At 42.2% G+C, this 14,887-nt stretch overlaps 1 protein-coding gene across 3 annotated transcripts in view; it reads left to right on the forward strand.

Moving 5' to 3' along the window:
• The window catches only part of tet3 (tet methylcytosine dioxygenase 3), a 50,335-nt gene that overhangs the window by 4,597 nt on the left and 30,851 nt on the right, over nucleotides 1-14,887 (forward strand). Inside the window, exons 1-2 of one of the 3 annotated variants that reach the window (XM_085424780.1) lie at nucleotides 5,109-10,522; nucleotides 11,309-11,368. The exons of 1 other annotated variant lie outside the window; for it this stretch is intronic. Coding sequence is in view for 1 of the 2 variants with exons in the window: in XM_085424777.1 (XP_085280903.1) it covers nucleotides 11,309-11,368 (60 nt within the window). In the remaining variant the exon portion in view is untranslated. Of the gene's footprint in view, nucleotides 1-5,108; nucleotides 10,523-11,308; nucleotides 11,369-14,887 lie in introns of those variants that run through there. One more of the 3 variants, XM_085424777.1, reaches the window with a different exon arrangement.

The raw sequence follows: 14,887 nt of genomic DNA on the forward strand, positions 1-14,887 counted from the left end.
GAAACTATTCTATTGGAACTAAATTGTTCACTCTGTTTTGAGTAGTCAGAAAAGTAGATAGATCTTTATCTACTTTAAATGTAGTTCCACAGTGGGAGTGTATATATGTTGTGTGTGATACTGATGGGTAATGTTGAAACCATCAAGGTTTTGCAAGTGTTGCAGTTTACATGAATATTCTCAGTAAGATAAGCAGAGGTGGGACCAAGTCATTGTTTTGCAAGTCTCAAGTAAGTCTCAAGTCTTTATCCTCAAGTCTCAAGTCAAGTCTCAAGTAATGTCAGGCAAGTCAGAGTCGAGTCTCAAGTCACTGGTGTAAAAGTCCGAGTCAAGTCACAAGTCTGAAACTTTGAATTTCAAGTCCTTTCGAGTCTTTAAAAAAAAAACAACGAAAAAATAATGTTGCAGTTATGCTAAATGTAAATATTAGACCATGTAATTTTAAAATCTGTGTTTTTCTCAACACATGACAAAATAGTGAACTTAGAAAATATACACAAATTGTGAAATTGCACCTCTATAAAATGCAGCTCAATTAAACCTAGCTCCAAGAATAATTTTCACCGACAGTTCTGAGATAAGCTGCATGTTATTCTTGGATGCGGTTGTAGGACCAGCTTTAAAATCACATGACAAAAATATCATACACATTAAAAAAAACTGCATCACCAACGTAGCCTGGACAACATTTGCTAGTTAGATGAAGTCAGCTATCTCATCGTAGCATATTTATATGCATATTTATAATCATACGGTTCTTGGAGTGAGTGCATACACTCATGAAGTTTAGTAACTTCCGGTCACTGCAACAAGCCCAGGTACAGTTTACCGACGGATGGGTGCAGGACCTTGAAATGCACCGTGTAGAACGAAAGACCATCGTACGTATCATAAGTTTACCAGTCTCACAAATCGTCTTCATAAATACACATTCCTTAACCGTTTATTAATAGGACCTTTGAGCTCAATGGTAATTAATTAGTAGTGGAAATAATTTCTGTTAGCATCACAGAAATGTAGCAGTGACAATAATATTGTATGCTGTAATCGTACTGGGCAATTAGTGATACAAAAAACCTGTTTTATCCTGTGAATAAAAGTATATGTTTTTGTCAATGTACCATAATAACAGAAGCGAAACGCAATATTGTGTCAGGACAATTCACTATTTATGCACAATAAATAAAGGAGCATAGCGCGACAATTTCTGTTCAGCGCCAGACTTGCTTGTAACCTATATCACTAATTATGTTATGAAAATGACGTATTAAGTACTAAAAAACACTGACCTTCGTGTAAATGCTTGGAGCAGACTAACCTGTGAGCTGGAGTGTTCTGGGATGTTATATTTGATCTTTGAATGGCTGCAATCCAGGCCATCCGTCGCGTCTTTGTTACTTCGGAAACATGGCTTGAACAATTTCTCTTCAACGACGTAATCCGATAACAACCGATCTCTTTACCCGTCGGCTTCCCGTGGCTGTCATGCGACCGGCTATTGCAGTTAATCATACAACGGCTTCTTGACATTTTTGTGTTTCTTTTTATTGCTGTATAACTGATTTTAATTGAAAGCCTGCGTGCGCTAGTACCGCTTGCCACGAGTTCCCAGAATCCTTTGCGGTTCTACCCGTGAATGACGTCACATTTTCAATCTCTATATAATATGCATGTTAGATTTTATATTTGGGGTAAAATATCAAGTCTTTTCAAGTAAACCGGTTCAAGTCCAATTCAAGTCCCAAGTCATTGGTGTAAAAGTCCAAGTCAAGTCACAAGTCTGAGAACATTTTTTCAAGTCAAGTCTAAAGTCATAAAATTAATGACTCGAGTCTGACTCGAGTCCAAGTCATGTGACTCGAGTCCACACCTCTGAAGATAAGGCAGTGAAAAAGTCAACAAGACAGTTGAGCAGACCGAGTGGACTAACTGTGACGGTTACCCAAGATTCCGGCAGTTGCCTGTGCTTTGTCCTTTGACCTCTTGAGGTTTTCAAATGAGGGTGGGGGTTAACCTTGGGTCGTTTTTTCTATTTGTGTGTGCGTGGGGGTGCATGTGTGTGTAAAGAAAGAGAGAGACAGAGTGCAGGGTTTTAAAAGTGCTCACTTGTGTGTGTTAATGGAAGTGCGCGCGTGGGACTATGTGTGTTTTTACATGCACCAGCATCTTAACCCAGGGGGATGGGCCGTAAAGTCAAGTAAGAGGAGGACGGGAAGATGCAGTAAATGGTCAGCAGTATTGGAGGGGGAGAAGCAGGCTGCAAAAGCATGACCAAGGAAGGAAAACACACTGCGTCAAAACAAGCACCTTGAATTTTTGGAATTTTTCCCAACAAATATGCCTAGAAAGACAATTGGATTTGTTTTCATATGCTTTAAGATCATTATGAGAGAGAAGAATTTGCACACTAAAATAATAGAATTAAAAATTATCATATATTGCACAAGCAACAGTTTTGGAATGATAGCACCCCACTGATAATAACCAGGTTCCTATAGACTGTAATCTGCTTGACATGCTTCCATTTGCGCATACAAAACTCTCTGTGATGGGATTTTTGCTGTTGTTTTGGCTCATACTATTCTATCAGTCTCTTATATGTGTCAATATAAAAGTAATGTAAATAACACACCGCAGACAGTTTGTCTAGGAGTTTAAACTGACAATCAAAATCTAGAGGAAAAGGTATGATGTTTGCTTAGCCACAAACACAAAATAATGGTTACTATCAGCACTCTTCTGGCCTGTCCTGTCTTGTCTGTTAAATGGCTTCTGAAGTAGCAGCAACAACCCATGAACAAAAACCATGCAACACAGCAGCTGAGCATGAAAACAGACAAATGACTCAGTGTTTTATGATGCCACTGTTTGGAGAAAAAAGTGCATGCCTTTGAGACAAAGATATGACGGGAAACTTTTTAAACTTTATATCTGAGCATAGCATCATGGTCAGATACGATCTTACTACAGGCAGACAACAAAGTCATGATCATCCCACAATTCCAGCAGAACAGCTGAGCTAAAGCTTAGCTGAGATCCTTATGCATTCTACTAGAAAATATTACATAGGGTGCACAATTTAATTTAGCTGACCTCCTGTTACTGTGCACTGTGGAAAAGTCATACTACAAAAGTGTCTCATACCATCCACATCCTTGCTAACAATGAACTTTACCATGTATGTTAAACTGACAGAGAATTAACTTTGGTTGAGAAGTTTATCTATTTGTCTTTTAGGGCAATAGAAGTCTATATGTGCCATTTCTCTAAATTCTCTCACACTTATTGTTCACTAATTTACTCTGCCTGTATTTTCTGAGCCACACTAGTGACTGAAAACATGCATATATTGATCTGTGCTTTGGTCAGTCCATTTTGGTCCAGACTGATGGATTTCAGCAGCCAGTGGATGGATTGTTAAGTTTTTAGTGCGCACTTATTAGGTCATATAAGTACTGTTTCAATGTTGAATTAAACATCACTATTTGAAACCTGTTAATACAAGTTCAAGTAGTGAGATCAGTCTGTGTAAACGTAATCCCTGGCAGCTAAAAGCTCAGACTTCAGACAGTTTTTCTGCTTACTGGAGCACCACCTCCATGCTGCTCCACTACAGTTGCACATACAGTTGTGGTCATGATTTTGCATACATACACTTTGCATGCACTCATCATGGTAACTAATGTCTTGGTATTTTTTTTTAATGATTTCTTTCAACTGTTCTTTCTCCAGGGTGGAATCATTATACAGCACACATCTTTACTGACCTTAAATAATAAAAATTGGGCACACAAGTTTGGATTTATTTGGGATTTTTTCTAATCCACACAGGACATACAAGCTTACCCTTATGGAAAAGAAATAGTAAAAACATATATGATTTACTCATGAAAGTGGCCACTTTCTCATTACTTTCATATATTTTTTTTTAGTAAGTATAGAAAACATACAAGTTTCATTATAAAATTTTTCAAGGGATCTTATATCTGTTTTCACTCTTGTATGCTTTTCATACAAGTTTCATACAAGACAGATAAAAACTTTATAAGATTTATATATATCTTTTCCATATGGGTAAATATATAAATTTAATGTTTCTGGCATAATTCTGGCTGTATATTTGACCTCTTTTCCTTGAAGAACTGCTAGGGTTCCTTTAAATTGTTTGGTTTCCTTGCACAGACTTAACTTTTTAGAACAAAACACAAATTTTTCAGTTGTGTTGAGGTTGGGGCTTTAGGAAGGGGTTCCACAAGCTTAATTTTAGCATGTTTTAATGTGTGTTTGGGATGATTGTCCCATGACGTTCAAGTATGTTCAACTTTCAGCCATCCAGCTGTGCATTTGAGGCAAAGTATTTGGAGATAGTCCTCCTTCTTTATTATTCCAACCACTTTGTGCAGTACCACTGGCAGAAAAATAGCGGCTGAGCATGATGCTACCACCACCATACCTGACGTTGGTACGGTGTTCTTAGTTTTGAAAGCTTTACTTTTACTCCTCTAAACATTAGTGTTGTCATTATGATCTTTGCCTCATCTGACCCTAAAACCTTTCTCCAGAAGGCGTTTGGCGTTTGGCAAATTTGCAGGTGTCCACATGGGCAATGTGGACACCTGCAAATTTTAGTTAAGCCTTGAAGATGTAGATTTTGGAGCATTGCCTTCTTTCTTGGTCAGCTTCCTCTCAGTCCATGATGAATGTAAAACTCGCTTCACTATGAACAGTCTTGAGTTAATGGCAGGCTTGTGCCTTGATTAATGTTTCCTGGGTTGTTGATAAACATCCTTACTAGTTTCCTGTCAGAGTGACAGTTTGGGTCTTCTTTCAGACCTTGGCAAAGTGACAGGTTCACTGATCCATGTCTTTAGCCAGTAGTGTAGTTCAAAAAATACTTTTGTGCACCCACAAAATTCAAGATAGAGTAAATAAATAAAATCAATAAATTCTTGTCTTTCTTTAAATCATTAAAAATGTATGCTGGACATTTTCCACCCTGGAAAATGAACAGTTTAGAAATCATTAAAAGCCACAAAAATCTTGATGTTGTGGTGTAATCATTTGCATATTTCTTTCCTAGTCACTGCATTGTAAAACTGTGACTTTCCCTCTAAAGATCAGCGTGTCGGCATTAGCATTGCAACTCAAAGCTCAGCCTAACAGAGCTGCTAGAAGGACTAGACTCGTTAAAAAATGCATGTGTGTAAAACTGGAACCAGATCTTATTGATCGTGGGGGTATGCATTATTGAAAGTGTCAAATGTCAGCGAGTAAACAAAGTGTATATGTAGCATGAATTAGGAGGTACTACCAGTTTATGTTTACATTTTTCAGTACTTTTAGCTACTCCTTTATTTCTGCATGTTGGCACAGATTTGCTACCAGATGCCATTCCTGGCATAATCCTCCCATTATCCAGGATTGGGACCAGTACAAGGGTTACACTAGGTGGTGACCAGAGATGGGCAGTAACGCGTTCTGTAATCTGATTACTTTTTTCAAGTAACGAGTAAAGTAATGGATTACTATTGCAAAAACGGTAATTAGATTACCGTTACTTTCCCGTAGTAACGCTGCGTTACTGCGTTACTAAAACCGTGATTTTTTTGCGAGAATGTCTCACGACTAGGGATGGGTACCGGTGTCCGGTGCCATGATGGCACCGGTTCTGACATAAACGGTAGTAACCAGACCGAAAAGCAGCGCACATTTCGGTGCTTTATTTCGGTGCTTTTTTTTCCTGAGCTGTGATACACTTCTAACCAATCATTTTACGTTTCCGAGGATAGTAGGCGGGCCCAGGTACGTACGTTCTTTTAGAGCAGAGCTACAGATTAAAAATGCCCAAGGCAAAGCGGTCAAAAGTCTGGCTGTACTTCACAGCAAAATATGCAAACTCAGCAGCCTGCAACAAGTGCTTTAAGCTGATACTGTGATACTGTCAAAGGAGGTAACTCCTCAAATCCGATGAAACACCTGGCGACGCATAGCGTTTTTTTAAAAGCCGAGAAATGCACCGTATTTGATAGCTTGCTGCGAGACCTCACACCGAGCGCATCTATTGCGGGTGTGGTGCCAGTTATCGGACCTGGAGCAACATCCCCCAAAAACCCGAAGAATAGAGTCCTGGCCCCTAGCCCTGCCAGCGTAGCAGAAATGATGACGGATGATGATGGCAGCAGCAGCCGTTCTTCTCTGCGTGAGTAGCTTAATGTTGTTCGTGTGTAATTTACGTTGAGAAGGCTAACCACGTTATTACATTAATGCATATAAGGTGAACTAGCAAACATCATCATAGCTACATGCGGCTGTCTTCTTGTTTGATGGCAGATACTCCCTTCACCCTGGCCAAAAAGGCTAAAATGACCAAAGAAAAAGAGGGAAACAGCTGAACATGAGAGGTTTTTGGACCAATTTTGTGTTCTCCATTCTTTAAGCACCGGTTTGAGCACCGGCACCGTTTCAAAAGTACAGATTTGGCACCGGTATCGGATAAAACCTAAACGATACCCATCCCTACTCACGACAGTGACGTAAGCGAGTGTGCCGTTAGTGACAACAGCTGTGTGCAGATCAACAATGGATCACATATCGATTGTGGGAGAGAGTATGAGCGTGCAGCGTTTAAAGCGTGGAAGTACTGACCTTACTTTGAGTTTGATTCCATAAAAAGTGACAAAAACATTAGCGTCCATCGTGCGTGGGAAGAAAACTTCTTTTTACAGCGAAAAAAACCCCCCTAAACTTCCAAGCAAGCACCGAGTGCGCAACGACGTAATGGGAAATTCACAGAGAAACTCGCGGATTCTTCAACTGACCGCGGCACACCTGCACCAGGGTAAACCTCCGCCTACTGCAGTCCTGCTTTACAGGTGAAAATAGAGCAACAGGACCGCTAGTCTTTGATGTGATTTATTTTCTGCTGTGTTTTACTTGCATCTATTTGAAAGAGTGAGTGTAAACACAAAAAATATTTTATTTTATTTTATGTGCTGGAATGTGTAGAAAATAGGTTTAAATGTTAAACTAATTTATTCAAGTCAGAGAATGTTGCATATAATTAAACTTTTGCTTGATGCATAAAGTTAAAAGATTCAAACTGATAAAACAAGTTAAAAAAAGAGACTTTTCCATTTGATTACATTTTGTATGATGGATTATGTAGAAAAAGTAGAATTGGGCTGAAAGATCTATCGCTTTATCACCTGCTCAGGTTGTAAATCGTGTTTTTAAAAAGTAACTAAGTAACTAAGTAATTAATTACTTTTGAAAATAAATAATCAGTAAAGTAATGGGATTACTTTTGGGGGGAAGTAATCAGTAATTAGTTACTGATTACTTCTTTCAAGTAACTTGACCAACACTGGTGGTGACCCCTTGACACTAAAGATACACTAGCTTGTGACCCTGTGTGTAAGGATAATGTGTTGACTGCTACATAGAAGAGCCACAGTTATATGGTTTATATTTCTTCATTTTTCGCCAAGACAGCAACACGGCAAGGGCCAAGATTCCATGTAGCCTTCAAAGCTATAAGGATATGCAGTGTTTTCCACAGATTCATTCAAAAATGATCTCTTCTGGAGGCTCAGAAGATGTGCAAAAGATGTGGCCATCCATTCATCATTCATTCGTCAGTATCCCTCCCCCGCAGTCCCTCTATCTCTGCCCTCTATCCTCTGTATGGATGCAGCAGCTGAGTTCCTGACTGGCTGCAAACCGCATCCTTCATTCTCTCCCGCGAAACTGCAGCTCACTGTTGCATGTGGATAATGTGCTTTAAAGGCTTTCTTTCCCTTTTAAACCCCTCGAGACAGGTGACTGTTATTGTTCATGTGAATGAAGTAGAGGATTAGGGTTCATAGAAGGATGTGGAGCATACAGAGCTGGGGTGGCTAGCCCAATCAATGCTATTAATTAGACTTTGTCTAATTGCAGGCCAGCTCTGCCCTCCACCTGCAACCTCGTGAAATTTAGACAACACACAACCAGAGGAGCTTTAATGAGCCTCTCTGTGGTCTGTCTGTGAAATAAGTGTGTTTGTGTGAGTTGGTCCAAGTCTGGGAAGACTCTAATTGCAGGTGGCAGCGAGAGGCAGGACCTGTGTGAATGAAGCAAAGTTAAATGAAGGCATGTATAGTTTGGGATTATGGCACTGTCTGGGGCTGTGATTATGCTCTGTCAGCGACTACCAGGTGTCTGCTGGAGGATGGTAAAAAAGACTAAAGGGGGGAGGAAGGTTTGGTGTTTGGAGAGATGTGGTGGATTATCTTCTTCCTCTTCATTGTTTAAGGAAACATCCATCCAATTCAGTCAAAGCTTGGCACCATATAGCAGAGGATGAACTTCTTTACAGCTCTGCTAATATTTCTACTTTTACTATAATCAATGCTTTTGCTTTGTTCTCTATAGGCGTTTTCTTTATTCCAACCCACAGAAACAGATTCCATCATCTACTATCTGTCTCACCACGCTTACTCGTATTCCTGCCTTTACTAATACACCTTGTGCTACCTACTGCTGGCTAAAGTGCGTCTCCTATGCTGGCCTACCTGTAACGAAGCAAATTAAAGCCAAGCAGCCACTCGCGCTGTCCAGCTTGCGACCAACACCACTCTGCTCTGACATAAACACACACATTCATCCACACACGTGGCCCCCCATCTGACGTAAGCAGAGGGGATTTCCCGTGCCATACGAGTGCGCAAACACTACAAAATGCTGTGTCACCGTGTGGCTGCCTCGCCTCGCCTCGCCTCGCCTCGCCGCGCCGCCCTTCAGCTCCCTCTCTGCCTTTTTCTCTCGACTCTCCCTCCATCTCTGCCCACCTCTTGCTGTCTGTCCATTTTCACCAGGCTGCCTGAACATTCGCTCGCTTTGTCGCGTCTTTGCAGAGTTTTCTAATCCATCAGCTGCCTTTTTTCTTTCCCCCTCACTTTCTCATATCATTGCCTATTTGCAGAAATACATCGCTGCCCTCTTCTTCTTTTTAATCGTTGCTTAACTTCCCGTTTCATATAAAGTTGATTGGTGAAAGTGCATTCTGGTTGCGGTATCCGATCGCTGATTTAGACCGAACAGTTCCCACACACGCACTCTCCGATCCTGTTGGTTTTCGGAGATGATGTTCAGGACTCGTGCTGATGTCGAGTTTAAAAAGATCCAATCCAGAGATGATCTTTCATACTCAGAATATAAACATTATGAGCGCAGGCCTTCGAAATATGCTCGGCGTGTCTTTTACACAGAGACCGTAAAAAGGAAACGCAAGTTCCTGGCAGCCCTTTAAGCTCATGTTTGCATGCGAACACAGTTGCAGGTGATGATTTGCGATGCTGTTACAGGAGCGCACAACAGCATCGCTTTTAACAACAGCACTTCTCTTGCTTTGAGTCAGCACACTGGGCTTTGCTGTGTAATTTTGCCCATCAGAGCGGGGGTGTCTGCTGTCTCCGAGAGTGTTTGTGTGTGTGAGAGTGTGTGTGGGTGCATGCATGCGTGCACTGTGCAGTCCAGTCCACTTATTGCAGGCAGCCCTGACACAGATGGTGCTCGGCAATACCACATACCAGAGGCATTGTTTAGGGAAGGCCAGTTTCAGGAGATAATTGACAGGCATAGAGAGGACCCATCCCCCCCACATCACACACACACACACACACACACACACACACACACACACCTCCCGCCCACCTTCACTTTGTTTCTTTATGTCGGCCATTCTTATATGGTGCTGCACACACACAAACACACACATGAAAATGGAGACCCTTTCTTTTTTTTTGACCTGCTCTTATTTTTTCTCTCTCACTCCGATCTCTCCCCTCTCTCCCTCTCTCACCACCCTCACATGCTCTCCTTCGGTTTCACCCTAGCAGCAGCCCAGCCGGGCCTCTGATTGGTGGACGTGCTGCCTTTGTGTGCTATCTCTAGTGTGACGTCTCTCCGGCGAGCTGTGTATATGTGTGTGTGTGCATTTATCACGAGTGTATATGTTTGTATAGAAATAGAGAGGGGGGAGGGGGTGGTCGAGGGGACATTCACAGAAAGAGAAGAGAGAGAGAGAAATATCAGCAGGAAGGAAAGAGCGATAGCGATCGTTTAGAAAAAAAAATCCCTCTTGTATGTGTGTGTATGTGTGTATGCATATGAACGTGTGTGTGTGCGGTAGACCTATTGGCATACGAGCAGGAGCGAGAGAGAGAGGGAGGGAGGACGGGGGTAGAGCAAGAGAATAAGTGAGAGAGAACGTGCGTACGAGGGCTCATGTAAAGCCAGAATAAAAACACAAGATGGCTTCCTGAATGGGCTGCTGCAACACAGACGGGAGAGAGAGAGACCGAGAGACCGAGAAAGAGGAGTGGAGCGATAGAGAACGAGAGAAAGAGAGAGAGAAGAAAGAGAGCGAGAGAGAGAGATAGGGCTGAAGGAGAGAGAGAGAGAGAGGGAGCCGGAGTCTTCTGATGGGGATTCGGCCAGCGGACGGAGGAGTACAAACCGAGGCAGCTCAGAGGCTTGGAGGGTAAATATTCATCACTCCAGACTATTTTAGGATTGATAGGTGGGTGGGTGGGGGCGTGGAGTGGTGTGGTGGGGGTGGTGGGGATTTGGGGTGGGGGTGGGGGTGGGGTGGGGGGGTATCGGAGGTTGGCGGGACTCAACTCGAGACACAACACACAATTTAACATTGGGGTCGCGTAGACAAGAAGGTTTTTTCTTTGAGGGGGGGGGGGGTTGCTATTGTTTTCCATTAATAATAAAGATCAGCCCTGCTTTGATCTACCATTTCCATCTATTCCATGCCTCTCTCACTTAACCCGTCCACTTTGGATTCTTTCCCCCTAAGATTAAAGGGGGGGGGGGGGGGGGGGTATGCTGACATCAGATGATCAGACATATATATATTAGAAAGGTTGCACCAAGTCGGGATACAGACATTACATAATTCTATAACTGAAATCGAATCTATTTTGCGTCTCTCATTCGCTGTCCCGGCAGCAGAGGGAAGTGCCGGCTCACTGTTTGAGCAGAAATCAAAGAAAACAGATTTGCGCTTTTTGATGGTCGCTGAGGTTGACAGGAATGGGATGAAGAGACTGCGGATGGCAGAGCCCGTGTGCCGTTGTGCAAAGCTGTAAAGGTGGCACATTAATGCTCAATGATGAGTCTTTTTGAACAGGCCCTTGTCGCATTATTCTATTGATTCTTATTCTTCCCCTCCCTCCCTCCCTCTCTCTCTCTCTCTCTCTCTCTCTCTCTCTCTCTCTCTCTGCCCCCCCAATCCCTGTTCTGTTGAATGACTGTAAAGGTGGAATATTTGGACGACAACGGTCAAGGCTGCTTGGGAAGCCCAGAACTGGCAGCTGAGGTAAGAGATGACACTTGATGGGTGGGTTTGAAATAGTGTTTGTGCCCATGTCTGTCGTCTGCGTCTATGCATAATCTCTGCCCGTTTGCTGCTGTTGGATGAGGTGTTAATGTCATGGTTAGTCAGCCCAGTGATCACTTCCTCTTCTCAGTCGGTCTGTATCTGTTTGCCTGTTCTTTAAAAAACAACAACAACAAAAAACTTGATTACGCATGTGTGTAAGAATTGCTTTAACCAGTGTAACTGTTACACAGCTGTGACTGTCCTCGCTCTGTCGCTGGTATGTCATACGCTCCTCTCCCCGGTGGATGCCGCGTTATCCCTCGTATCATCTCTAAGTGGAATATAGTTGTGCCAGATCCCTGGTCTCGTCTTCACACCCGGTCTTTGCCGCCTGGGAACTGACTCTGTTTAATACAGTTGCTCCGAGTTTATGTCTGAGGCGCGCCAAGTTAAAGCGCCCTTACTGATGAAGTGGCGGCATCCTCAGTTTAAAGCGTCCCACGCTGCCCGCTGATTGGTGCCAGAGCAAGGCATGTGTAGATACAAGAGGCCCTGGAAAGGAGGAGGGGAGGAGGAGGAGGAGGAGGAGGAACTCTGCACGTTGGCTCATGAGCTGGGGAGGCCGTCCTGCTTCTCCTAGGTTCTGGAGTCAAATGAGGTAAAGGGAGTAAAAGTTAGTGGGTCACGCATGCGTATACGTAGTTGATTGTCGGGCGTAGTAACCTGTGGCGTGTCGCTGCTGAGTGCTGCTGTTGCCTCAGCTCGCCGGTCCGGGGCACACTCGTCTGTTTATGTGGAAAGGCATGTGGACGGGCGGCGTGCGAAGTTTCATAAAGGAATTTACTGAACATCAAACAATTGTCTGAGTTCTAAGAATCTTGTGAAGTCCTCTCCCAAAAGGGGAAAAAAACAGCTTTGATCTGACTTCTGTCACGTGCGCCGAGAGCGACCTGAAATCCTAGATGAGCGAAATAGATTCACCTCCACATCTGCAGTGATATATGTCAGTGAGTTTCAAATGTCATAAATAGGGTTAGCATGGTTCTATGGTCTACTTTATCTTACCTCTAAGCTGCTTTAATCCCAATCCATATGTGGGCAAGCTCTTTATCTGCAAGGTATATACGACCATCTGGTTTAAAGGGGGAATATAATCTTTTTTGTGTTTAACAAGTTTCTCTGCCTTTATAGTTGTCCTGAGCTCCTGTTTGCAGAGGGTCATGGTTGCCGTGCGGATCCTGGGTGGAGTGTTTATCTCGACCAAGATCTGTTTCCTTGTCAAACATTTCCCTGGTCGCACACAGGCAAACACAGTCTACACCCAACAGACCGAGGGCACCATTTTAGAAAACTAAAATAAGCAGTTACAGAGTATCATTAGGCATGTACAGCCCCAAGAACATTAAACAAAATGGTTTAAAGTGAGTTTGAAAGCAAGTTTGTTTTTCTGCTGCTCAGGAAGCAAAGCTGAATTGAGAGGTGTACCACAGTGGGTTACAGACAGACAGACTGCGCTCGTGTGATTTCTTTCTTTTCTTTTTCTTTTTTTTTTTCCACGCCTATGCACAGGATTTCCTCTTTATGCACGAGGTGAACTTCACACAGGTGGGAAACGAGTCAGAGACAGAGTAGAAACCCTGACGCTGCTGTGTACGTGATGGCACATGGAATGTTTATTAATCACTCGTCGAGCTTTGGAATCCCCGGCCTCATCGGCAAAGGGTTAATACTGACCTAGTTTCCGTGGCAACACTGAATGTCTGATGACATCATTGCTTTAATTTTAGCTGGCGTTCGGCGTCCAAAGTTGGTCACGTGACCAGCTAGCCGGCACCACATGTGCGTATTGTGTGTGTGTTTGTGTAGTAAGTGGTTTGGTGTATAGTACAAACTCAGGAAGTGGAGGGTTTGACATCACCTCTTCCATTCAGTGTTAGCTTTCGATGTATTTACTGTTCTGTGAGGTTTCCACTCAGTCAGTAAAGAAGTGCAGCTAATGGTTTATTCAAATTTGTGTAAACTGTGACTGTGAAGAATTCCCGTAGTTGGTAGACTGGCCTACTTTGAACAGATCTTTCTTGTTGATGCTTTATTTTGGGCATTTGTTATGTTATGTAACAATATTAGTTTTTTTTTCCAAGAAATGAAAGATGCATCTTTACTTCCTGAAAATACAAACTGTATTATGGGAAGTAAAGACTATTTAAACAAAACTACCAAATGGGTTAATAATAACATAGCTTCTGCAATCAAATGCACGTTATTGTAAAACAAGCCACTCCTTCTTTCTTTGTGTTTTGCCAGACTTTGTAGTATTTTTTTTTTTAAAGCGGTCTTTAAAAATGCAATAGTTCTCCAGAATTTCAGAAAGGGTTTGTTTGGACAGAGGCTGCTTTTTCACTTATTTTTTCAGCATAGAAAAGGTTGAACCAGTATTATATCTAGTTAGAAAGAGCAAATTTTAAATTGTTTGTAGGCGGTTTGTTACAAGCAGCCTGTCACAATATGACCCAATTTGTTCACATTTTGTGAGTTGAATCTATAAAAAATGTCGAGGATAGCACAGTTTGACAGGGAAAAAATAGTATTTTTGTACCAATAGCAGATTCCCAAGAGCCATCAGCCAAAGGCAAGGAAAAAAATCCAGCAAAGACCTGATACAAGACCTGAGAGATGCATCTAGTCCTGAAATATCTTGTAAAATAATAAATCCAACTTTTTCACACCGTCAATATGGATACAGGAGGTCAGGAGAAAGGTACAGCAGTGAGCGTCTACTATATCTGTAAAACACGTTAGAGGCTCTGTCATGGTTTGAGGCTGCATTTCAGTCAGCAGTGTTAGGGATCTTGTCAAAATTGATCATAATATGAACACAGAAAAGTACGTTTTATTTTTAATCCACCATGCAATACTCTCTGCAGACAATTACAATGATCCCAAACACACAAAAGCATACCTGGATAGAAAGACACATAATGGAAGTAGAACACAAAAAGTAGAAACATCCATAAAAGTGATGTGAATGTCATTCAAGAAACCTGGAGAACTATTCCTGAAGACTACTTAAAGAAATGATAAGAAAGCTAGAAGCAAGAAAGAATAAAGATGGCCATACCAAATATTGACTGTTAAGCTTTTAACAACCTCAGTTTTAGGGAACTTTTGAGATGGATACCTCATGAGTAAAACCTCTTTCTGAATGTTCTGAATTAGACAGCGAGCTTGAAGCAAGTTTTCATCAAAACAAGCTGGACACATAGCACTGTGCAGCACATAGACTGTCTACAAAAAGACAGATAAATAATTACCCAGTGTACCCGCATAATCACTTGACACACCTCTGGTCTTACACTGAGGACAGCCTGCTTCAGAAGTCACTTTAGATTAGGGCTGGACCATATCATACCGTTCACGGTAATACGGTATAATGTTGGGCAACGATAAGAAAATGAAATATCGTGATAGAATATGGGTAAAACGTGCATGTGCAGTGCCTTTGTTTTCATACGTACA

Source organism: Rhamphochromis longiceps, linkage group LG12 (genome assembly GCF_057381845.1).
Source record: "Rhamphochromis longiceps isolate RC_006_pf linkage group LG12, R_longiceps_female_GT1.1, whole genome shotgun sequence".
NCBI lineage: Eukaryota > Metazoa > Chordata > Actinopteri > Cichliformes > Cichlidae > Rhamphochromis > Rhamphochromis longiceps.